At 41.8% G+C, this 21582-nt stretch overlaps 1 protein-coding gene across 6 annotated transcripts in view; it reads left to right on the top strand.

The window, feature by feature from the left end:
* dock10 (dedicator of cytokinesis 10) overlaps positions 1 to 21582 on the top strand; it is an 87938-nt gene that overhangs the window by 27807 nt on the left and 38549 nt on the right. For 2 of the 6 annotated variants that reach the window (XM_056440719.1, XM_056440714.1), the window contains exons 1-9: positions 1685 to 2078; positions 10206 to 10325; positions 13352 to 13441; positions 14103 to 14185; positions 15746 to 15818; positions 16086 to 16214; positions 17751 to 17885; positions 18720 to 18924; positions 21071 to 21159. In XM_056440719.1, the coding sequence (XP_056296694.1) occupies positions 1920 to 2078; positions 10206 to 10325; positions 13352 to 13441; positions 14103 to 14185; positions 15746 to 15818; positions 16086 to 16214; positions 17751 to 17885; positions 18720 to 18924; positions 21071 to 21159 (1083 nt within the window). In that variant the 5' untranslated portion in view covers positions 1685 to 1919. Of the gene's footprint in view, positions 1 to 1684; positions 2079 to 10205; positions 10326 to 13351; positions 13442 to 14102; positions 14186 to 15745; positions 15819 to 16085; positions 16215 to 17750; positions 17886 to 18719; positions 18925 to 21070; positions 21160 to 21582 lie in introns of those variants that run through there. The other 4 variants (XM_056440717.1, XM_056440716.1, XM_056440715.1 and 1 more) reach the window with 3 other exon arrangements.

Raw genomic sequence — 21582 nt, 5'->3', positions numbered from 1 at the left:
CGTTTGACTTTATTTGTATTAATGTCTCGTTTTTCTGTGTCTTCTTTCATTGTTTGAGTCATCTCTGATCATTTATACGGAGGCTCGGTGATGTCATGGATCTCCAAGACATGCATTTACCATCAGCTAGGAAAAAAAGCCACACTCTGCCAATCCAATGGGTTTTTAGATTGTTCAATTATCTTATTCCATTCAGTTTGGGAGATTAAACTCTCTTTTAATATGCTCAATTAATTATTAAACCTCTTTTGTGTGTTTTGGTGGTGATTTTGACAACCGTGCTCCCATTTAGGAAATATTAGGGATTATTTGAGAAGTATGCTTTGGGCAGCGTTTGATTGACAGTCGTCTCTGCCCCATCATTCTTTATTATTATTAGTAGTAGTAGTAGTAGTAGTAGTATTATCATCATTATAATACTACTACTAATAATAATAATAATTATCATTATAATAATAAATATTATTATAATTATTATTATTATTATCATTAAACTACTAATACAACTACTACTACTAATTATTATTATCATTATAATAATACATATAACAATTATAATGATAATAATTATTATCATTATTATTATTAGTAGTAGTACTAGTATTTATACTATTATTAATATTATTAGTATTGTAATTTAAATTAAATTAAGTTTCAGGGAATGACAAAGATGGCAAAGAACAATAAACCAAAATCCAAACCATATTGTTATCCATATATTTTTTACAAAATTAAAAAACGTTTTGAACAAGCTGTGATTCTGACTGGCGATGAATCGGTTATGAAGGGTAATGGAGGGTTATTTTATAATGAGAAGAATTTCAAATTGCTATAAAACACATGAAAACCATTTAGTTGTCAACATGCACTTTTCTTCATTTCTTTCAATTTAGCCAAACACAGTGAAACATGAAACATGAAGAATAAAGCAAGACCAGATGCTTCTCATGGAAACAATGTGACCGTCGCCGCCGCTGAGCTTTTGTAATGTCATTTGATGATTCAGAAAGCCCGGTCGTTCCCCGCCGCTTATGCGCTGAACCGGAGTTGCCGGAATTTAACATGTTAGATCCACATAACTAAAACGCCACATCCACCCACTCCCCACTCTCTGTCCACTTTCTGTTCAATAGCCTCTCTCACCACTCAACACTCTCTCTGGAGCTGCACTTACACACACACACACACACAAACACAGACACACACATTCTGCCAATCTACACTCTGGAAACACAAAGATGAATTTACTGTAAGGAACGCATGCATAAGCCTAAAGAAACGCATTTGAATATTTTCCCTTAATTTAAAGCCACAGTTTGACTAAATCAGAGTGTGGGGCTTCGTGTGTCTTCAGTGCACGGACCACGACTGCACAAACACAGCCAACAGAACTGCATGCGACTTGAAAGGACTGGTGTGATTTTGAGAAAAATGTTGGAGAAGAGTGCTGCAGTGTGAAAATCTGAAAAAAAATAATGTAGGTGTGTGTGTGTGTGTGTGTGTCTGTGGCAGCTGGTTCTGGTCAGCTGACGGCTATCGCAGACTGTGATTTGTTGGGTGAGCTGGGCTGGGCTGAACCGTGCACAGCTGCTGTCTGTGTGTGTGTGTGTGTGTGAGGGGAAGAGAGTGAGAGAGAGAGGGAGCCATGTAAGACTGAGTGTGTAAACTCGCCAACATTAGGGGCTGGAGACTGGAGAGGAGAGCAGGAAAGAAAACAGTGAAGCACGACTTGGGATGGCGTCTCAGATATCCTACTGGGCTTGAACTGAACACGGCACCACAGGCTGAACCAGGGGCTGGACTGGACCGGGTCATCACTTGAGTTCAGGTCGACTGGGATAGACGAGGAACCTCAGTGCAGGTGACGCCTCTGTACTGCGGGACCAGGCCGGACTCGGGGTCGACAGCAGTGGGTTATTATGGGTTGTTCGGCGAGCGCCGTCCTGCTCCTGCGCTCGGTGGGCGGGGCCGACTGCGGCCACATGTGTTCGCGACAGGACCAGATGTCATCGGATGCTGCCACTCCAACCCTGGAGGGTTACACCGCCACCACCTCAGCTCTGAGCATCATCATAATGGTAACCAGCACTAATGCACAGGCTCCCAGTAACTCTGCCGCCTTTTCCACCTAATGCGAGTGTGGACAGGTAGGGGGGTGGGGGGCGACAGCATGTGGGTGTAGAGTTATTGAGTTCTCAATGGTATCATATTTGGATTTGTGTCCATTTCAATTGCATTGACGGATGAATGGAAGTCCGATAAGCAAAAATATATTTCCATGTGAATGTATTTTCTTTTCTTAATTTCTCCCTCTGTCAACTTTCTCTCCTTAATTGCCCGTTTCTCAATTTTTCTCTGCTGAGGTCGATGTACGATCAGTGATTGGGGGTCTGGTTGCTTCCATTCACAGCTGAGAGGCAGAAGGACGGAAATGGAGGGAGGAGAATAGAGAGAGAGGGGGGGGGGGGGGGCAGACATGAGGAATCTGGTTTCTGTGGGAAAAAATCTGCAAACTCTGCGTACGGTCTGCAGAGAAGATGATAAAAATAGCTGTTCACAGAAAAGCATGAATGCAACGTTATTTACCTGAGTGAACGAGTGACTCCATGAGGGAGTTACTCCACAGGATGTTGTTTTTCCTTCAGCACATCTGTTTGGTATCGTATCCACGAGTGTTAGCCAGCTTCTTGTTTTTTAATCCAGACTCTGGTTTCTGTAAACCCAGTGGAAAAAAAAAGTTATAGTTCTGGCATGGTGGGATTTTTTTTTTTTACAGTCGCCCCGTCTGGTCTCCCTTTCTTTCTTTTTCTCTCTCCACAAACCTTCTGGTGCCAGTTCTTCTGGTCTCTGTGGCCAACGAGTCGTCATGGTTTACACTCGAGTCCTGATTGCCTGCTGATTCTTGTTCTGTAAGCCGCTCTCTACGAGGAACGAGGGCACTAACTCGGCCTTCTGCTGATGTTTTGTAGCATTCGGCGTGGTTTGCGCTCGCCGTGGTGGAAGGTCTGAACATGATGGTGGTTGGTCGTTCATCTCAGATTGTTTTACTGATTGCGAGGGCTCAAACGAAGCTCTTCATGCGAGACTTTCACAAGCAACATGCAGAGTTGTGATCTTAAAGAAGTAAAACTGCCAGCTGCTGGTCACAAGGGATTAATAACTCATATGTCTCCTAACTGGTCAAGAAACTTCTGGAAACGTTGAGTTTCTGGTCATGAAAGTGACGCGTTTGGAAGGTCTCGTCTTCAGTTCTTTACGTTATATCACATCACATGTCATTTAGCTGAGACTTTTATCCAAAGTGACTCATAATAAGTGAATCCAACCACGAGGACAAACTCAGAGCAACAAGAATCAAGAAAGTAACATTTCTTCAAGAAGCCAAACTACAAAAACACCATAAATAATACCATCAGTAATACTATAAGTAATACTATAAATAATACCATAAGTAATACCATAAGTAATACTTTAAGTAATACCATAAGTAATACTATAAGTAATACTATAAGTAATACACTAAGTAATACCATAAGTAATAGCATGAATAGTACCACGAGGAATACCATAAGTAATACTATAAGTTATACTATAAGTGAAACCATAACTAAGGGCCACTGAAGTGCTAATCTGATTTTATTCAAGGTATATTAGGAAAAGATGTGTTTTTAGTTTCTGGTGGAAGACGTAGAGACGTCCTGCTGTCCTGATGTCAGCGGGCAGCTCGTTCCACCAATGAGGAGCCAGGACAGAACACAGTTTTGATTTTGTCGAGTGATTAGCTCGAAGTGACGTCGATCGGTTGATGCCGAGCGGAGTCAACGGGCCGCTTTGTGAGGCTCGGACGTATCCTGGATGCAGAACGTATCCTGGATGCAATGGTTCATCCACACCGTGGGATCGAGGAAGGGTTTCTCCAAAAAAAATCTTCTGAACTGAGCGAGTCCAGTAGCACTGGTCTGCGTTTCGTTCACAATCGTAACAATAATACACGACACGATAATAACGAGACTGTTAAGAAAGGTTTCCATCAAGGGCTCTAACACGTCAGACACGTCTACACCTCCCAACCTCCGTCCCTCCCAAGCCCGACACCCCGTCTCACGTCTCTGACGCAGTGGTCGGGGAAGGAATGCACCTCCTCCCGTCTCTCTTTGGACACCGTCAATCATCTGCGTGAGCGGCGTTCGACGGTTCATCCATCGTTGACATGAAGTGTGATTGGTGGAATAACGTGGGGCTGCTAATGGTCTGCGGGATAACCTCGCAGCTGAACGGACAGACACCGAAAGAGATTCATGAAGTGAACATCCGACACGTATCGGCCGCACTAAAGAGAGAACGGACATTTATCAGACGAGCGACTTCCCTTTGAAGTGTGAATCCCCGTCAGTCCGACTGTGTCTCTCTAGTGATGTAAAACAGACGACTTCTTTCTCTCTCTTCCCCCCTCTCACTCTTTCATACTCTGTCTCTTTCGTTTCCTCCAAAATCCCCCTCGTTTTCGTTCTTGTCTTACTTTCCTCACATCTCTGCTTCATCGTGATGACGAGACCTTCATCTGTGACACAGACCAGCTTGTGCACAGATTCGAATGCTGGGATTTCTCCCCGTCTCCGTCTCAAAATCGTTCCCCGACTTTGATTTATTCCCGCTCTTCCTCTTTTCCTGCACCCTCCTCTTCCTCTGCCGCTTCCCTCTCGTTCAGTTATGTGTGTGCGAGCCACCGGCCCGGAGGGCTCTGCGTGTGCCCTTAACGCAGCTGGACGTTACCAACATTAACACCCACTCGTATCTCACCCCTGCTAGGAGGGAGGGAGGGAAAAACAGAGGAGTGGGGGGGGTGGGACAGAAAAAGAGAGATGTTAAAAAAGGTGAGAACAAGGGAATCGGGGAGGAGACACAGAGAGAGAATCAAAGGAAGAGCGAATAAAAGGAGTGCGTCGATGAGGATGTTTGATGAAAAGAGGAAGCGGGAGAGGAGGGGATGAGAGGATGAGAGGAAGGGATGGAGGCGACTGCAGAACAGAGGATGGATGGAGGGAGGAACGGGGGGAAAGAAGAAGAGGAATAGGGAGGTTGCGCTTCAGACATTAATTGCCTTTTGAAGGAGTGCAGTGCTGACGGAGCGTGATTATGATGCACCGTGTCGGATGCAAAACATCAGACAGTTGAAACTTATTGAGTCAGAACAACAGGCAGCAGATTGAGACGAAGGGTTCACTTAAAACTGTCGCGACCTGCTCCGCTTCAGACTTGCAGTCGTGGGACGGACTGTTTGGTTTTATCTCAATTAAAAGGTCTCGCAAAGAAACAGACAAAGCAAATATTTGCTTTTCATGTAGAATTTCCATTACATTAAAACCGTTTTTTGGTCTTTTAGCCATCCAACCAACTATATAACTATAAACTACAACGATGTGCAGCTTTAGGTTTGTACGTTTAAAAAGATTATCTTTATTCCTAATGTAAAGTTTTACATTTACACATCTAATACATCCCACATGTGGTAAAGGCTCAGTGCAATACAAATAAACGTATATTCTTTATTTAGCTCCTGTGGTATGACCGTGCAGATTAAATTCAGTTTATTTTATGTAGCCCAATATCACAAATTACGAATTATCCTCAGAGGGCTTTACAATCTGTACGCGCACGACATCCCTGACCTTTGACCTCACATCGGATCAGGAAAAACTCCCAAAAAATAGAAGAAAAAAAACGTTCACAGGGAAAAAGGTGAAGAACCCTTCAGGAGAGCAACAGAGGAGGACCCCTCTCCAGGATGGACAGAACAATAGACGTCATGTGACCAGAATGAAGCGTTACAGAGTTACATAAACACATTCAATGAGTATGACAGAAGATAGTTCTGGGCTGAGCTTGGTTTTGAGGTGTGTAACTGAGACCGCTGCCTCTCTCCCAATTCCTCCTCCTATCTCCTAATTCCTCTTGTGCCGTTTACTCCACGGCGTTGGAAGATACATTTGTGCGTCGTTCCAGAAGCTCCTTACAGCGACTCTCTGGGCGTGTTGTATCACCGGGAGTCGTTTCCTCTTGTCCGGATCTCTGTTCTGCTTTGAGGTTTAATCTAGGGAAGTGAGTGTCTGTGAGTGTGTGTACAGGTATAAATGTCAACGTTTATTTTTGTGTGCATTTATTTAAAAGCAAATGCGCATCTGTAACAGTTTAGCTCCACGCCTTCCTTTTTGTATTAGTTGTTTTCATCCTGTCACTAACTATCATGTCATTCCAGATCCTTCTTCCCATCTCGTCAGTCCAACTCCCCTCACCTGCCTCTGATCACCTCGTTAGTCCCTCATTCCCTTCACCTGGTCCTCACGCCCTACTCACCTGTCTCTGATCACCTCGTTAGTCCCTCATTCCCTTCACCTGGTCCTCACGCCTTCTCACCTGCCTCTGATCACCTCGTTAGTCCCTCATTCCCTTCACCTGGTCCTCACGCCCTACTCACCTGTCTCTGATCACCTCGTTAGTCCCTCATTCCCTTCACCTGGTCCTCACGCCCTTCTCACCTGCAGCCCATCCCCTCATTAGTCCCTCACTATTTAGCTCCCTCACTTCCACTTGTCCTCTGCCAGATCGTCTTGTGTTTTTCCGACCAAGCCCTCGAGCATTCCATAGTTTGATTATTCCGATCTTGACGAGCCTTTCAGTAAAGAATCTTTATTTGAATTATCTGTCTCCTGAGTCGTGCATTTGGGTCCACCCTAATCCCGTCGTGACAGCGTCGGTGAATACTTTTTGTAGATGTTCATCGGCTTGCAGACGGTTTCATGGACAGCTTTGAAACAGGAAGTTGATTGGCTGCATGCCGGCTCATCTGTTTGTGTGCATCTTGGAGGGGTTGAGGGTGCGTTATTGATACAGCTGGACCCAGGCAGATACGATGCTGAGAGTTTGACTTTGTGTGTGAGTACGTGATAGTGTAACTGTAGTGAGGCGGTTGTCTGTTTGTACAGGTAGTAATATAAAGTGTAATTTTTTTTTAATGTAAGCTGTTAAAGTTGCTCAGTAGAGATGTTCGTGTTATAATTGTCATAAAACAAAAGACATTGGTTCGTTTTTTTTCTCATTTGCAGGGGATTTTCTCGCCTGTGTGTGTGTGTGTGTGTGTGCGCGCTGAAGTGTGCGTTGGACATCATTCATCAACTTCCTCTACACACACGCTCCGAGCGTTAGTTCTGCTTCCGACACGAGCACATGTCTGCGATGTGCGCTTTGTTAAGTTCACTTTTAATTTAGCTTCGACTCTTTTTTTCTCATTTTTTTCTTCCTCCCGATTTATCGAAAGTTCTGGGGCTTTTTTTCTTTGCGTGTAACATATGAACTTCGCAATGAGCTTGAGGAGTAAAATCACCTTCAGGAGGAAAATAAAGAACAAACGAGTGCGATCGGATTTCAGCCGGCTGAGCATTGTATGTATCTGTGTGTTTGTCACATTCACGCTGCATTGCAACCCAAAACTAGTGTTTACTGAACTATCACATGGCTACAGGTGACTAGAGGGACTCACACGTGTGTATATGCTGTCAATCATAGGGCTAAGTGTGATGTTTACAGCTTTAATGATTTAAAAAACACAGGCAGTCATCATACACACTTTCCTGTAATGCGTTGTGTGATATGTGTGTGCTTTATTTCCTTCCCTCGTGAAGATTGGTTTGTTTCACAGACAGGAAGAGACAGATTGAAGAGAAATACTCACATTTAAATGTTAACCTAGCAGAGTTCTTGGTTCATTGCTGGGTCTCTCAGATTTCCCCCTGAAAACATGAACGCTGACGTCACACACGAGTCCGACGGACTCTCACGCCGGCTTTCCTCTCGTCGTTTATCGGTCTGAATCCCGCCTGTTGTCATTTATTTGCTGGTGATTCCTGTGCAGAGAAGCATCGGGGCTAACTAACTAATTTAAACCTTTATTTAACCCTCCTGTTATCTTCACATTCACTAACATATTTTACCCTCGGGGTCAATTTGACCCCAGCAATTAAAACCTCCAGAAAATTTAGAATTAATATTGTTTCCCAAGTTTAAGTGTGAGGTACTTTATGTTTGTTTGTTGACTACCTAAATAGCCCTTTAAATATATAAAAAAGTTGATATTTCTTATATGTTTGACACAGTTAAAAACAGCCTGGGGTCAAATTGACCCCAAAGAACACCGACGTTAAACATTGAATGGGGTCAAATTGACCCTAAAGGTAACAGGAGTGTTAACCAGGTGAATTCCTTTGACATTAAAAATCTCTTCTTCGAGGAAGACCATGGCCAAGACGGACAGCAACATGAGAAACACAGTTACAAACAGACAAGTTAAAAGAAACTAAAAGTTAAGAGACGGTGGCATAACCAAGTAAAATTTTGGGAAACCTGCCCCCGTTTCTTTTCATTTTATATTCAAAAGCAGTAAGTGGTATCAGCTCTTTGAGATTTAACAAATGATTATTTCCATTAATCATTAATTTGTTGAGTTTTTAAAAGTTTTTTCATTCTTTTGTACATCATTTGTCTATATAAGATGTCAGAATGTAAATAAAAAGAAAGACTTGACTAAAAAATAACACTTCACATTACATAACATGTCATTTAGCTGACGCTTTTATCCAAAGCAACTTAAAAGCATGTGACATACATACACAGCTACAGGAAGCAACTCAGGGGTAAGTGTCTTGCTCAAGGACACATCGACTAGGGCAGGGGATTGAACCGCCAACCCCCCCGATTGAAAGACGGAGCTGCTACCCACCGACCCAGAGTCACCACAGTGATGACACGTGAAGTGTAAATCGAGCTGACAGCGAATGCTTCTGCTCAATATTATCAATACATAGAATTGTTTGTCGTTTGGCTTTGAAGAAACGATTCTTGACTCTTGTTCTGCGTTTGTACTCGTGGTCGAATGCACTCATTGTAAATTCAAAATGACATGTGATGTAAGGCAGGAGCGAGACGGATGACTCTTGAAACGCAGACCACCTCGGGTCGAGTTCTGCTCTCGCCAACAGGCCTGCTCCGAGAGCTGGAGGTCTGCGCTGTGCGTGAGAACCAAACCAACGAGCTTCCTCACCGCAGCCTCCTCCGAGCGCGCACGTTGCCTCCGTTGCTTTGCAGAAGTAGCGCGCCATTGTCTCCTTCCTGTTAAAAAAAACCACACTTTTAACATTCTGTCGTTTCTTGGATGTGAATGAAACATTAACCGTGACGTAATCCTTCAAAAAAGAGAACGTTAGTGCGTGTGGCGGATTGTTTTGTCCGCCAGTCTCGGCGGTTTGTCTACAGGGAGCGTGTAAAAAGGGGGTTTTGTGAGAACTGGCATCCGCATAGAGAAGAACTGTTGAGTTACGTGACTCTTACATGTGGTGTTTTCATGTTTGAGGTCATTCAAAGTCAAGATATGTCGGTCTGGTTGCGTTTTAAAAAGTTTATTTAATGAAAAGTCGGCTTTCTGGTATCCGAAACTTTTCTTTTTCAATCTTAATTCATTTAAAACATTTCTACATCACATGTATTTGTAAGTGCGGTGCATCGCAGCCTCACTTCCTCTACAATTATTTACGGTCCCGTTGAACACAGGAAATGACTTTCGCTGTCATGGTTACTGCTTCAAATACATGTATGTGGTTCATGAACACAGATGCACTTTTACTGGTTATTATTTTCTGCTTTTACAATATCTGCTCATAGATATTCGATAGAAGTAACTTTTTGAACATTAAATATCGGTGGGAAGACGATACTCGAGTTATAGGACGGATGCCAAATGTATTTCACTAATTCAACTAAAAAATGACAAACTGCTCACTCTATAAGTGTTAAATAAAGAGATTTTCCTGAATAGAACTTAGTCAAATAAGTAAAATATTACTCCCTGACTGAGAATTCAATGTCAACTTACAGTATTAGACATATATTCACGCTGGACGTATATCATATTGCATTGTGTCATATAGCATCTTATGTATTGTATTATATTTAATCAATCACAACTCCATGATTCAGGGTCCAGATAAATGACAAGACGTCACATAGAATAAACAATATCCAAAAGCACAAGACATAATCAGGGTTAAAAATGACTATAAATCAATATCCTACAACGAGACGAGTGTAATAATGTCTTCGTTGAGGTATGATGCCCAACACGTGAATAAATGATGTCTCTTTGTCTCCGTTTGCAGCAGGAGAAGCCGAAGCTGATCGACCCCCTCGACTATGAGGCCGTCATCTCTGAACTGGGGGATGAGTTGAAGGAAGACCCTCTCAGAGACCTGCTCCTGTTCCCCGACCATGATTTCACGGTAAGTGTGTGTGTGATAGACATCTTCGTATCTATTAAAATGAACACATTACATCTTGGCAGACAGCAGTGTACTCTCGATATATTATTGTTTTCTGTCCTACTGTGAGACCTAAACTACATAATTTAGACCAGGAGCGTCAAACTCATTTTCACCGTGGGCCACATCAGCATCATGGCCGCCTCTTAAAGGGCCGGTGTAACTGAAGCAGTGTATACACTACTCCCGAACATATTGTTAAACTAGAACAGGTACTCGGTAGAGCGCATACCTTTGCATATCACAAGATTGGGCATTGAATTATGAACATTTTGGCATTAGTTGCATGTCAATTGGATAAAAATTGACCGCGCTATGGTAAAAAGAAGATGTTGACCTTTTCATGACCTTGACCTTTGACCCGATCGATCCCAAAATCGAATCAAATGGTCCCCGGATAATAACCAATCATCCCACCAAATTTAATGCGATTCGGTTTAATTCTTTTTTAGTTATGCGAGTAACACGCATACAAATAAATAAATACACGGCGATCAAAACATAACCTTCCGCATTTTCAATGCGAAGGTAATAACTCTCTTTGCATTTGATTTTTGTTTATTCAAGAGTAGAAATATTGTACACAAGAACATTTCTCTAATATTCGAACACAAATCCATTTAATTTGCAGCCTTCAAAATAAAAGCACAGGATTTAAAGGTGATCGTATGTCTTTCAAGCCGTCAGGGGCCGCATAAAATGACGTGGTGGCCCGCATTCGGCCCGCGGGTCTTGTGTTTGACACCTGTGATTTAGACCCTTTGTCGGACATTACATATCGTAAACGGAAACTATACAAATATAAACAATATAAAATATAAATATACAGTAAACGGGAACCGAGTACAAGTCATCAGTTCTTACTTTAATGCATTGTTGTTTAAATAAATAAACAAATGTACCCTTTTATTCATCCCCTTGGGCTACAGCCGACCCCCCCAATGCAACATGTGGCTTCAGCACCACACACACTCACCACACTAATCATGCTTGTTGAACTTTGCGGTCTTTTCCAGACAGTAAACACAGAATTCTCCCGTGCTCCCATTAGCTCGCGCTGTATTCGTACGCTAATGCGTCTCTGCGGACGCAGATCCTCTGCACATTCGGACGACCTAATTGGCTGCTCGTGGCTTGTGGAGCTCCGTCCGGCTGCCACGCGACCTCCTCTTGATTTTCTTTGCGTCGGTGTATGTTTGAGGCGACCTCTACAGTCAGTTTACATCATACAACCCGAAAGAGTTTTGGCTGAGCTTCGATGGTGACTGCTTCTCTGCCGGTTGGTGGGTGAGCTCAGCGGTCCGGCTGATTGGCTTGTAGAAATCGATGTCTGAGATCTTCGCTGCTGACTTGTTTTCATTCCTTTTTGCAAAATCACTTAATTATTTTAATATTAATGAGCACCTTAGAAAATAAAATGTGTTTTTCTGTTGATGGTCCCTAATACAATATGCATGATTCATAGTTTAGGTTATTCATTCTAGATCTAAACATATATATAAAGGGATTTTACTTATATTTTCTACCTCCATCGCAATACAACTGGCCTTTTCTAGAGGAAGGAAAAAAGCATTTAATATTTGTGCATGTCCTCTTAAATGATGAGGTGTAAGCAATAAAGCATGACAGGGACTCCGGATAAAGTAACCCAAGGTGCTCCCCGGGCTCCTTACAGCAGCCCACTGCTCCTAAATGCTGAGGATGGGTTTAATGCAGAGGTCACACTTTATAAATGGTCCTCTGGGGACCATGAATGTGTGTATGAAATCCAGAGGCCATTGCTTTTTTATACGATAAGGATACCCTGGTGACTGTGGATCAAAATCATCATTATAATCGTGTTTGTTTGTGTCGTGTGTTTTTTTGCTGTGATTATCTCCAGTTATATATATATATTTATTTATATATATATACATATATATATATATAATAGATATAGAAGGAGATGTATTTGTCTCTATAATATTTGCTGAACGTCCACCTTTTTGTTTTTACTTTTAATTTATTGATCTGGTTGATGAACATATTTTTCTTCTCCAATTTATGGTTGATCTATATCTATCTTTATATAAATATATATATATATAGATATGTATGTGTATATATATATATGTATGTGGATATATATATACGTATTTATGTGGATATATATATGTGGATGTATATATATATATATATATACTTGCGGCCGATTTTATAATATTGGACTTTCTTTGTAAAATGTACTTGTACTTCTGTTGAGCTCTTGTGTTTGTGAAGGCCGTCGTGTCTCTTTGGTGTGTTGCACCCTTAAAATGACCTTTTCAGAAACGCGTTGTTCCTTTATTTAACAAGTTCCCGGTTAAAACAAGCATACATTGTTCTGCCCTTCACACGCCCCTCTCTTAAAGGGACAGTGCCCTTCTCTTAAAGAGACAGCGCTCTCTTCCAAAGGGACAACAAGCACTTTCCTCCCTTCACAGTTAGTATGTGCACAACACAGGAATTCACTTAAAACCCATTTAAAGTAAATTCTAAAAACAAATGGACACAGTTGTATTAAATCGGTAAGATATGTGACATGACATATTTCAGGGTGCTACAGGTGCACATCAAAGCATTAAAACATTATGTTTCTCCACTCATTTATTCAGGTTTTGTCGGTTAATCTGTGAAATGTCCTTGGATTTACAGCAACATTTTAAATGTATGTGTAGAGAAAGACATGTTTTTGGTCGCTGTGATTTTGTATTACCTGTGTGACCCCGAACAGAGTCACGGCCTCGAGAGTTTATGGACAAATGGAGACTTTATAAACTCTCATCCTGCGATCAATTAAAAATGACGGCTTCGCATTTTCGTTATGAAACAGCTCCTCTGCTCATTTCCCCCGGTGGTTAATGTTTATGGTTCGCACATTAGGAATATTACTTTTATGTCCGATGAGGTGTGACCTCGCCACACCTTTCGTCTCATTAACTGTGAGACTTTCCCTTTCATCTCTCCAGGTATCCACTGTGCCTCAGGAGAGACGGACTCTCGAGTCGACTGTTCCCGAGGGGGCGGAGCTACAAGCTGAATGTCTGCTGGTCAGACAGGTAAGGAGTGTGTGTGTCTGTGTCTGTGTGTGTGTGCGTGTGTGTGACAGACGAGAAATCTATAAAGACATCTTCATTTAAAAACAGGGTTCGTATGGTCATGGAAAACCTGGAAAAGTCATGGAATTTAAAAATGGTTATTTCCAGGCTTGGAAAAGTCCTGGGAAAATGAAATCCCCAAAGTTTTGGAATAGTCATGGAAATGTGTTATATTCATATTTTCATTTCTGTAATTTGCTTAAAGGAATAAACATTTATACAAATATGTATTCTTTGAATCATACTCTCTCTTTCATTTGTCTTATTTAAGGTGTATACTCGTGTACACACCGAGATTTCACAAAATGTTTGGTTGGAAATTTGGTTTAAAGTCCTGGAAATCCACTGGTCAAAATGTGTATGAAGCCTCGGAATAGGAAATAGATTTCCTCGAGGACAAAGTCTTAATTCGGTTCCTCCTTTTTATAATTTAGATCCTCTAATGGTGAAGCCCAGCTCATCAGTCACCGGGCCTCAGGGGCGGCCGGTGTCTGGCTGCACACTTTCACTGTCGTGTGGCTTTCTTCATTTCAGCCGCCCCTCGGTCTCCCAGAGAGCCCATCATTTGTATAAAGTTAATATGTAATCATGTTCAACTTAATCTCCTTCCTCCCCCCTCCAGGCCTGTAAGTATTACAACTCTGACCTAAATGTGGTCCAGTTCAAGTACGACGACTACGCCGGAGACTACCGCCTGCTGCCCAGGTAATACACTCGGCCGTTACTCAATGAACTGCGTCTGCTTCATGGGATTCAAACCATTTTCTCGAGCCGAGTGAGATGAGAAGATTGATATCATTCGTAAATATATGTATACGCTCTTTATAAAGCTACATCCAGGAAATGTTTGGCTTAGCATAAAGCACTGGAAGCCGGGGGAAACGGCTAGCCCGATACCAGGAAGTCACCGGGTCAAAGAAATGCCCTTTTTACACTTTTATTTTTGTGGGGATTAAACAAACAATATAGAAAGTGTAAGTGAGGAAAGCGGTTTGCCCTTCTATAAAACAATCTCTTTTTTAATTTAGCCTCCAACATTGAGAGTGGTATCAATCTATATAATAACTAGAACGGGCACTCGGTAGAGCGCATACCTTCGCATATCACAAGATTGGGCATTGAATTATGAACATTTTGACATTAGTTGCATGCCAATTGGATAAAAATTATGGTAAAAAGAAGATTGTGACCTTTTAATGACCTTGACCTTTGACCCGATAGATCCCAAAATCTAATCAAATGGTCCCCAGATAATAACCAATCATCCCACCAAATTTCATGCGATTCGGTTTAATACTTTTTTAGTTATGCGAGTAACACGCATATAAATAAATAAATAAATAAATACACAGCGATCAAAACATAACCTTCCGCATTTTCAATGCGAAGGTAACTATTGTGCCTGAAGCATTTCTTACACCTTAACTTCCTTATTGTTGTGTTGGTTGGATTTCCCATTAAAAGGTCTGAAACAGGTTTTTTGTTTAATCTGTTGTTGTTGTTGTTGTTTATATATATTTAGTCTCTTGATTGTTCATCTAAAAAAAATGGGGTTACACTGTGGGCACCTGTGGTTATATGTAGGAGTAGGCAGGTACAGGACCAGCATGCACCTGGGTCGGCCTATGTCGGCGGGGGAGGCAGCGTGAGGAGTTCCTTTTGTTCTTTTGTTTTGTTAAATAAATTATCAGAAAAACTGAATCCTGATTGGACAAAGCTTTCTTTTGTCTCCGTGAACCACAAAACTCACGGTGGCGATTTGATTCACGTTCGTTTTTTAAACGTATTGGACCCATGGCCGCTGCACGGTGCCGTCGGCACCACCGTGTCGCTCATCTCGATGGCAGCCGTCCTCTGATTGGCCAGCCCACGATCGCCAGAACTCCTCGGAACAAAGTCGGCCCGAGGAGATTTTTTTTATCCGACACATTTTACGACGGTGACCTTTAAGCAAAGGGCGCGTATCCAGCGTTACCCCACCGGCGGCCGCAGAACTAGCTACACACACACACACACACACACACAAAGGCATTTTATCCCACACGGAGACGGGTCAGCCTGTGGAATCAGTGAAGCGGGATCGAGCGAGGTCGCCCTCTGGTCCACTGCTGACGGAGGCACGTTGGAGCGGAGTCAGCTCCCCCACACTCCCCCGCCACTCTCCGATAGAGTGGCGCAAATCTGATTCCCCAATAATTTCACTCTTTCCGTCAATACGTTGAATTCTCAAGAGTTTCACATTGTTTTCCTTCCCCCCCATTATAGGAAACTGTACAAAGCGGAGAAGCTGCCGTCCCACTCCTTCGAGATCGACCATGAGGACATTGACAAGGATGAGGTGAGTCACGACGAAGGCTTTGTAAAGAACCGACGCATTAACCACCGGGAGACATCCTGTTTTAAATGAGTTTACCCCGATGCCCTCGAAGCCGTTAACATACACTTTGCGAGAGCAGTTGGCTCTTTCACACTTGAGTGGTGCGTTGTTTATGAACATAATGTGATTGACAAATCGCCGTCCGCACGTCGTCTCCGGAGGTCTCCCGTTTCTCTATCGACCGGACGGACGGATGGAGAGTTAACGCGACGGTGTTTGTGCTCGCAGGATACGGCCTCCCTGTCCTCTTCCAAAGGGGGAGGGGGCGGCGGCGGCGGGGGGATCGGCGTGTTCCGGTCCGGCTGGCTCTACAAGGGGAACTTCAACAGCACCGTCAACAACAGCATCACCGTGCGGGTGAGGACACGTCCGGCGCTCTCCTCTTTCCCTTTGACCTCAGGTGTTTGAGCTCGCTCTACCTGGTGGTGAACTTAGTTTGGACCTTTTAATTGAGACTCTTGTTGATGACATGTGGATAAACCCAGAATTATTGTGTAAATAACCCCTTGAAAGGTTTATTGTTTTGTGCTGATTTGCCTGTTTTTGTATCGGCCTTATTGGTTTTGATGTTTGCCTTTTATATTGTATTGTTTAAATGATTTATAGACTTTTTAATCTACTTCCTCTTAATAGTTAAATCGTCTTTTATTCTGATGGGTTAACCCTCCTGTTACCTTCGGGTCAATTTGACCCCATTCAATGTTTAATGTCGGTGTTCTTTGGGGTCAATTTGACCCCAGGCTGTTTTTCACTGTGTCAAACATATAAGAAATATCAACTTTTTTATATATTTAAAGGGCTATTTAGGTAGTCAACAAACAAACATAAAGTACCTCACACTTAAACTTGGAAAACAATATTAATTCTAATAATTTTCTGGAGGTTTTAATTGCTGGGGTCAAATTGACTCCAAGGGTAAAATATGTCAGTAAATATAAAGGTAACAGGAGGTTAAACATTGAATGCGGTCAAATTGACCCTAAGGCAACAGGAGGGTTAAAAGGAAACGCAATTTTAATTTATGTTGAAATGCAAACTTGACGGTACGGCTACGGATGCACAGATGCGCATTTTATTTCAAGTTTAATAGTTTGAATGGACCCGTGTGAGGCTCACGCTCTTGCGGTGACACGGTGGTGATTGTTTACGAGCTTTAATTCATGTTTATTTACCTAAAGAGAGAAAATAAAGGAGTTTCACCAGCAGTAAGTCTTCACGCCGATTCATATACGGGGATCCGTTACAGATTGTGTAAAGGTGAAATACAGCACCATCTACTTTAAATTCATTTGGTTGATTTAAATATTCTCTGGCCTGCTTTTTTATGAAATATCTTCTCTGTTTATTTATTTTATTGCACCATCTTTTACAGTGTATTGTACTTTGACCCCTGTTATTGCCAAATTGTTTTAATTGACTACTGAACTGCACTTTTTGTCACTTTGTCTGTGATGAATGCAAAATATAAATAAACTTTACTTACTTAGATTAGAATAGATAATCCTTTATTAGTCCCACAGTGAGGACATTTCAGGATCACATCAGCGGGTGCACATTAGAGCATTAATAGAACATTTAAATATAACACAACTAAATACTAACTGTATTGTGTACTAACTTAGCTTTTTGTGGATCAGAAATAATTCTAATAATCCTTTTCATTTATATAGTGCTTTTTAAGGTACTCAAACACATTTTACATTTATACACAGCTATGAGGAGCAATTCCGGGTGAAGTGTCTTGCTCAAGGACACATCGACTAGGACGGGCATTGAACCGCCAACCCCCTGATTGAATGACGAACTGGCTAACCACTGACCCACAGTCGCCCCAAATATATAATAATAACTGTGATTGACTATTTAACCCCTTTTTTTCTTCCATCCGTGCAGTCGTTCAAGAGGAGATATTTCCAGCTCACCCAGTTGACGGATAACTCGTACATCATGAACTTCTACAAGGACGAAAAGATCTCAAAGGAACCGAAAGGGTGCATCTTCCTCGACTCGTGCACCGGCGTGGTCCAGGTGGGTTTTTAAAGCGTTCACATTAGTAAGAGAGCGAAAACAAAAGGATCTAGAACGGGCACTCGGTCGAGCGCATACCTTCGCATATCACAAGATTGGGCATTGAATTATGAACATTTTGGCATTAATTGACCGCGCTATGGTAAAAAATAAGATTTTGACCTTTTCATGACCTTGACCTTTGACCCGATCGATCCCCAAATCTAATCAAATGGTCCCCGGATAATAACCAATCATCCCACCAAATTTCATGCGATTCGGTTTAATACTTTTTTATGCGAATAACACTCATACAAATAAATAAATAAATAAATACACGGCGATCAAAACATTACCTTCCGCATTTTCAATGCGAAGGTAACTATATTATAGATTTATACACTTATGTGATATTTAAAGTAATTAATTAAGGAATTTCAGCCTCTGAAACTTTAATTCCATCGCATCAAATATTGTACCCACTGGGTTCACGAAATCATCACCGTCATCAGACCATCCCTTTACGAACAAAATTAAGAAGACATTTAACTTTGTTGTGTAAGTTTTATCTTGTATAAGGGGTTGTAGAATGTGGCTTGTATAGCATGGTAATAAGAGCTTAATGACTCTCCATGCCAAGTTCCAACTGTGTTTCTTCTCAGGGATTGTTTTGGGAGATTTTTCCTTGCGATACGTTTTCATTATCCATCCGACGTCCAGAAATTAAAGCGAGTCGGCCGACGGCGTCTTCAGAAACTGCACGCGGAAGAAAGAGTCACATTTTCCACAGACGGGAACCGAGCTTCGGTTCAGTTGTTTAACCACATTAAATCCGATCCGTCCCGTTCCGTTCAGAACAACCGTCTTCGGAAACACGCCTTCGAGCTGAAGATGAACGAGGTCACGTACTTCGTGCTGGCCGCGGAGAGCGAGCAGGACATGGAGGAGTGGATCAGCACGCTGACTCGCATCCTGCAGATCAGCCCCCACGACGGGCCGGCTCCCGACCGCAAGAGTCTGGACCTCACCGACCATCGGCAGGGTGAGACCGCCTCCACTTGTGCGTTTGTATTTAGGAATGCACAAATTCTACTTTATGATGTAGAGAGACGCATACAAGTGAAAATACTCTGATGCTCACTGTTTCAAAAGGGCTTTTGTGTACTCTCATCCTGGAATATGTTGCAGAATCATTTAAAACTCAAATAACTGATATACCACTTTAAATATAAAATGAAAGAGATGGAGGCAGCTTCCCAAACATGTCAATGTTTTTTAAATTAACTCCGTTATGTGACTTGTTTCTTAACTTTTAGTTTATTTTAAATCGTCTTTTGTCTTGTCTTGTTTGGAACTGTGTGTTTTAATCTCAATGGGACTCATCTGGTTAAATAAAGGGTTCTATACATTTAAAAATAGAGAGAGAGAACTGTAAAATAGTTGGAAAGAATAAAGTAGACAGAAGCAGAAATGGGTATAAAGGATATTTTATCATAATTCCATCACATGTATAAATCAAGGTGCCCTAAAGAGAGTACGGTGTTATACTCTGTCAGCAAAAATGTAACCTTCTCTGACTTACTCCAACTAAATAATATCCATCCATTTTTGATATGCATTTATTTGGGAATTACAGCTATTATAGGAGTCCAATTATGGAACAACGTTGAAATGGATATAAGAATAGTCGACAAAAGGATTATTTATAAAACAATTTTTGAGGGTTATAAGTGTGATTGAAACACATGTATATGGAAGATGTATATATATATGTATATATATATATATATATATATATATATGTATATATATATATGTATATATATATACATATATATATAATACAAATAATATATATATTATTAATATATATTAATATATTATTAAAATAATATATATATATTTTTTTCATTTTCTTTATTTTATATAAATGTTCTGATTTATTTGATTATAATAATTTAGGATCGGAATATATAAGCATGTTTTTCTTCTACCTATACCGTTTCAGTCTTTCTACTATGTATGTAATTTAGAATAATATTGTTTTGTATTGCAATGATTGACTGATTAAAAAATACACAACAACAACAATTCCAGCTAGATTTAGTGCTCAATCTATAACATGACTATCGGGAAAATGAAGCCCGGCACCAACCAGTGACTCCACCTCCACCTTCTGTTGAATAAATCAAATCTTTGTTTATTTAAAAAAAATACCTCTGAGAACTCGGGCACGGGACCACGGCCTGTATACATAACACACACCGACAGACCTTTTGAGACTCGGTGAAAGTGGGCAGGATGATGTAAAGGCCTCCTCAGCCGTCACGGCTCTGCGGTCCGTTAGGCGGGCCTCTAAATCAGGCTGCGAGCATGTGGCGGCCGACCATTAACGAGCCATTGGGTTCAGCGTGGCCTTTTGGGAAGAATCGCTCTCGGCACACGGAGGTTACATCTCTGCAGAAGCCTCGCCTGCCTTATTGCCGTAAATACCACAAATGGAGTCATATTTCATCCCGAGCTGGATATATATGTCCGCTGGCTCTGGTTAGTGTGTATTTAATGTGCTGCCTCTTTTAGAAAAAAATATGAAATGGCCTCCAACCTTTTTGGGGGAAGTGCACTGCGTAGATACTGAAAGTGTCGATTAAAATTGGCTAACGGAATAATTCAGCCAACGACCTCTCGTTCTCTCCCCTTCAACAGGAGAATTTATCCACTGATCACACGTAAAATACACAGCGGGAGTTATTTCTCAACAACAAAACGACTCTCCCTCCCAAAAGACAAGTACCGCCCTCTGAAATTTCCCGACTGTGGGACTAATAAAGGATTATCTTATCTTATCTTATCTTATCTAAGCACCCACGTCACGTCATCCTGACCTCGGATCCCCCCCCCCCCCCCATCCCTTCTCACAGGACGGGGCTCTCCGACGGCCTCGTCCCCCTCTCTCATTGTAACAATATGAAAACAAGTGTATGTGAGTGTGTGTGTTGGCGCAGTACCTCAACTTTGAGGAGCAGACATAACATTTCCATATTCCATCTGCTATCTGATGTTGTTCTGATTTAGCAAGAACTTGAACACAACAGTCCCTTCAATCATTCAGATTTATATGAACAATACCCTTTCCCGTCAAGTCATCGCTCACGCACAGAGGTCGCTCTCGGGAGTCTCGCTGATTGTGTTTGTTCCCCCTCCAGACGTGTTCGACCTGTCGTTGAGCGACTGCTGTTTGCAGGAGAATGACGATTCGACCACAGAGAACGGCATCAACCCAGAGCTGGCGAAGGTTGGCGACGAGCTGTGGACTCTTTGAAAGACTCATGTACCTCTGCTGCTGATAACTGATAACTGTAGATGCATCTGCAGCTGTCTGGTTAAAGGGTTTGGCCATCAGTGGCGCTATGGAGCAATGTTTTGTATGAGGGTGAACATTCAATGACATTTATTTGATACAGCCCAATATCACAAATTACGAATGATCCTGAGACGGCTTTACAATCTGTATGGACAGAACAATAGATGTCATGTGACCAGAATGAAGCGTTACAGAGTTACATAAACACATTCAATGAATATGACAGGATGTATGAATAGTTCTTACACAGGCAACACATGACGGTCCATTGATCAGCAGTTGGCCAATTGTAGACAACAGAAAATAATCCTAAATATAGATGAACACAATGCTGATACAGATGGTCAAGAAGTT

Source organism: Pseudoliparis swirei, chromosome 20, assembly GCF_029220125.1.
Source record: "Pseudoliparis swirei isolate HS2019 ecotype Mariana Trench chromosome 20, NWPU_hadal_v1, whole genome shotgun sequence".
NCBI lineage: Eukaryota > Metazoa > Chordata > Actinopteri > Perciformes > Liparidae > Pseudoliparis > Pseudoliparis swirei.
This window is presented reverse-complemented; position numbering and strand designations above follow the sequence as displayed.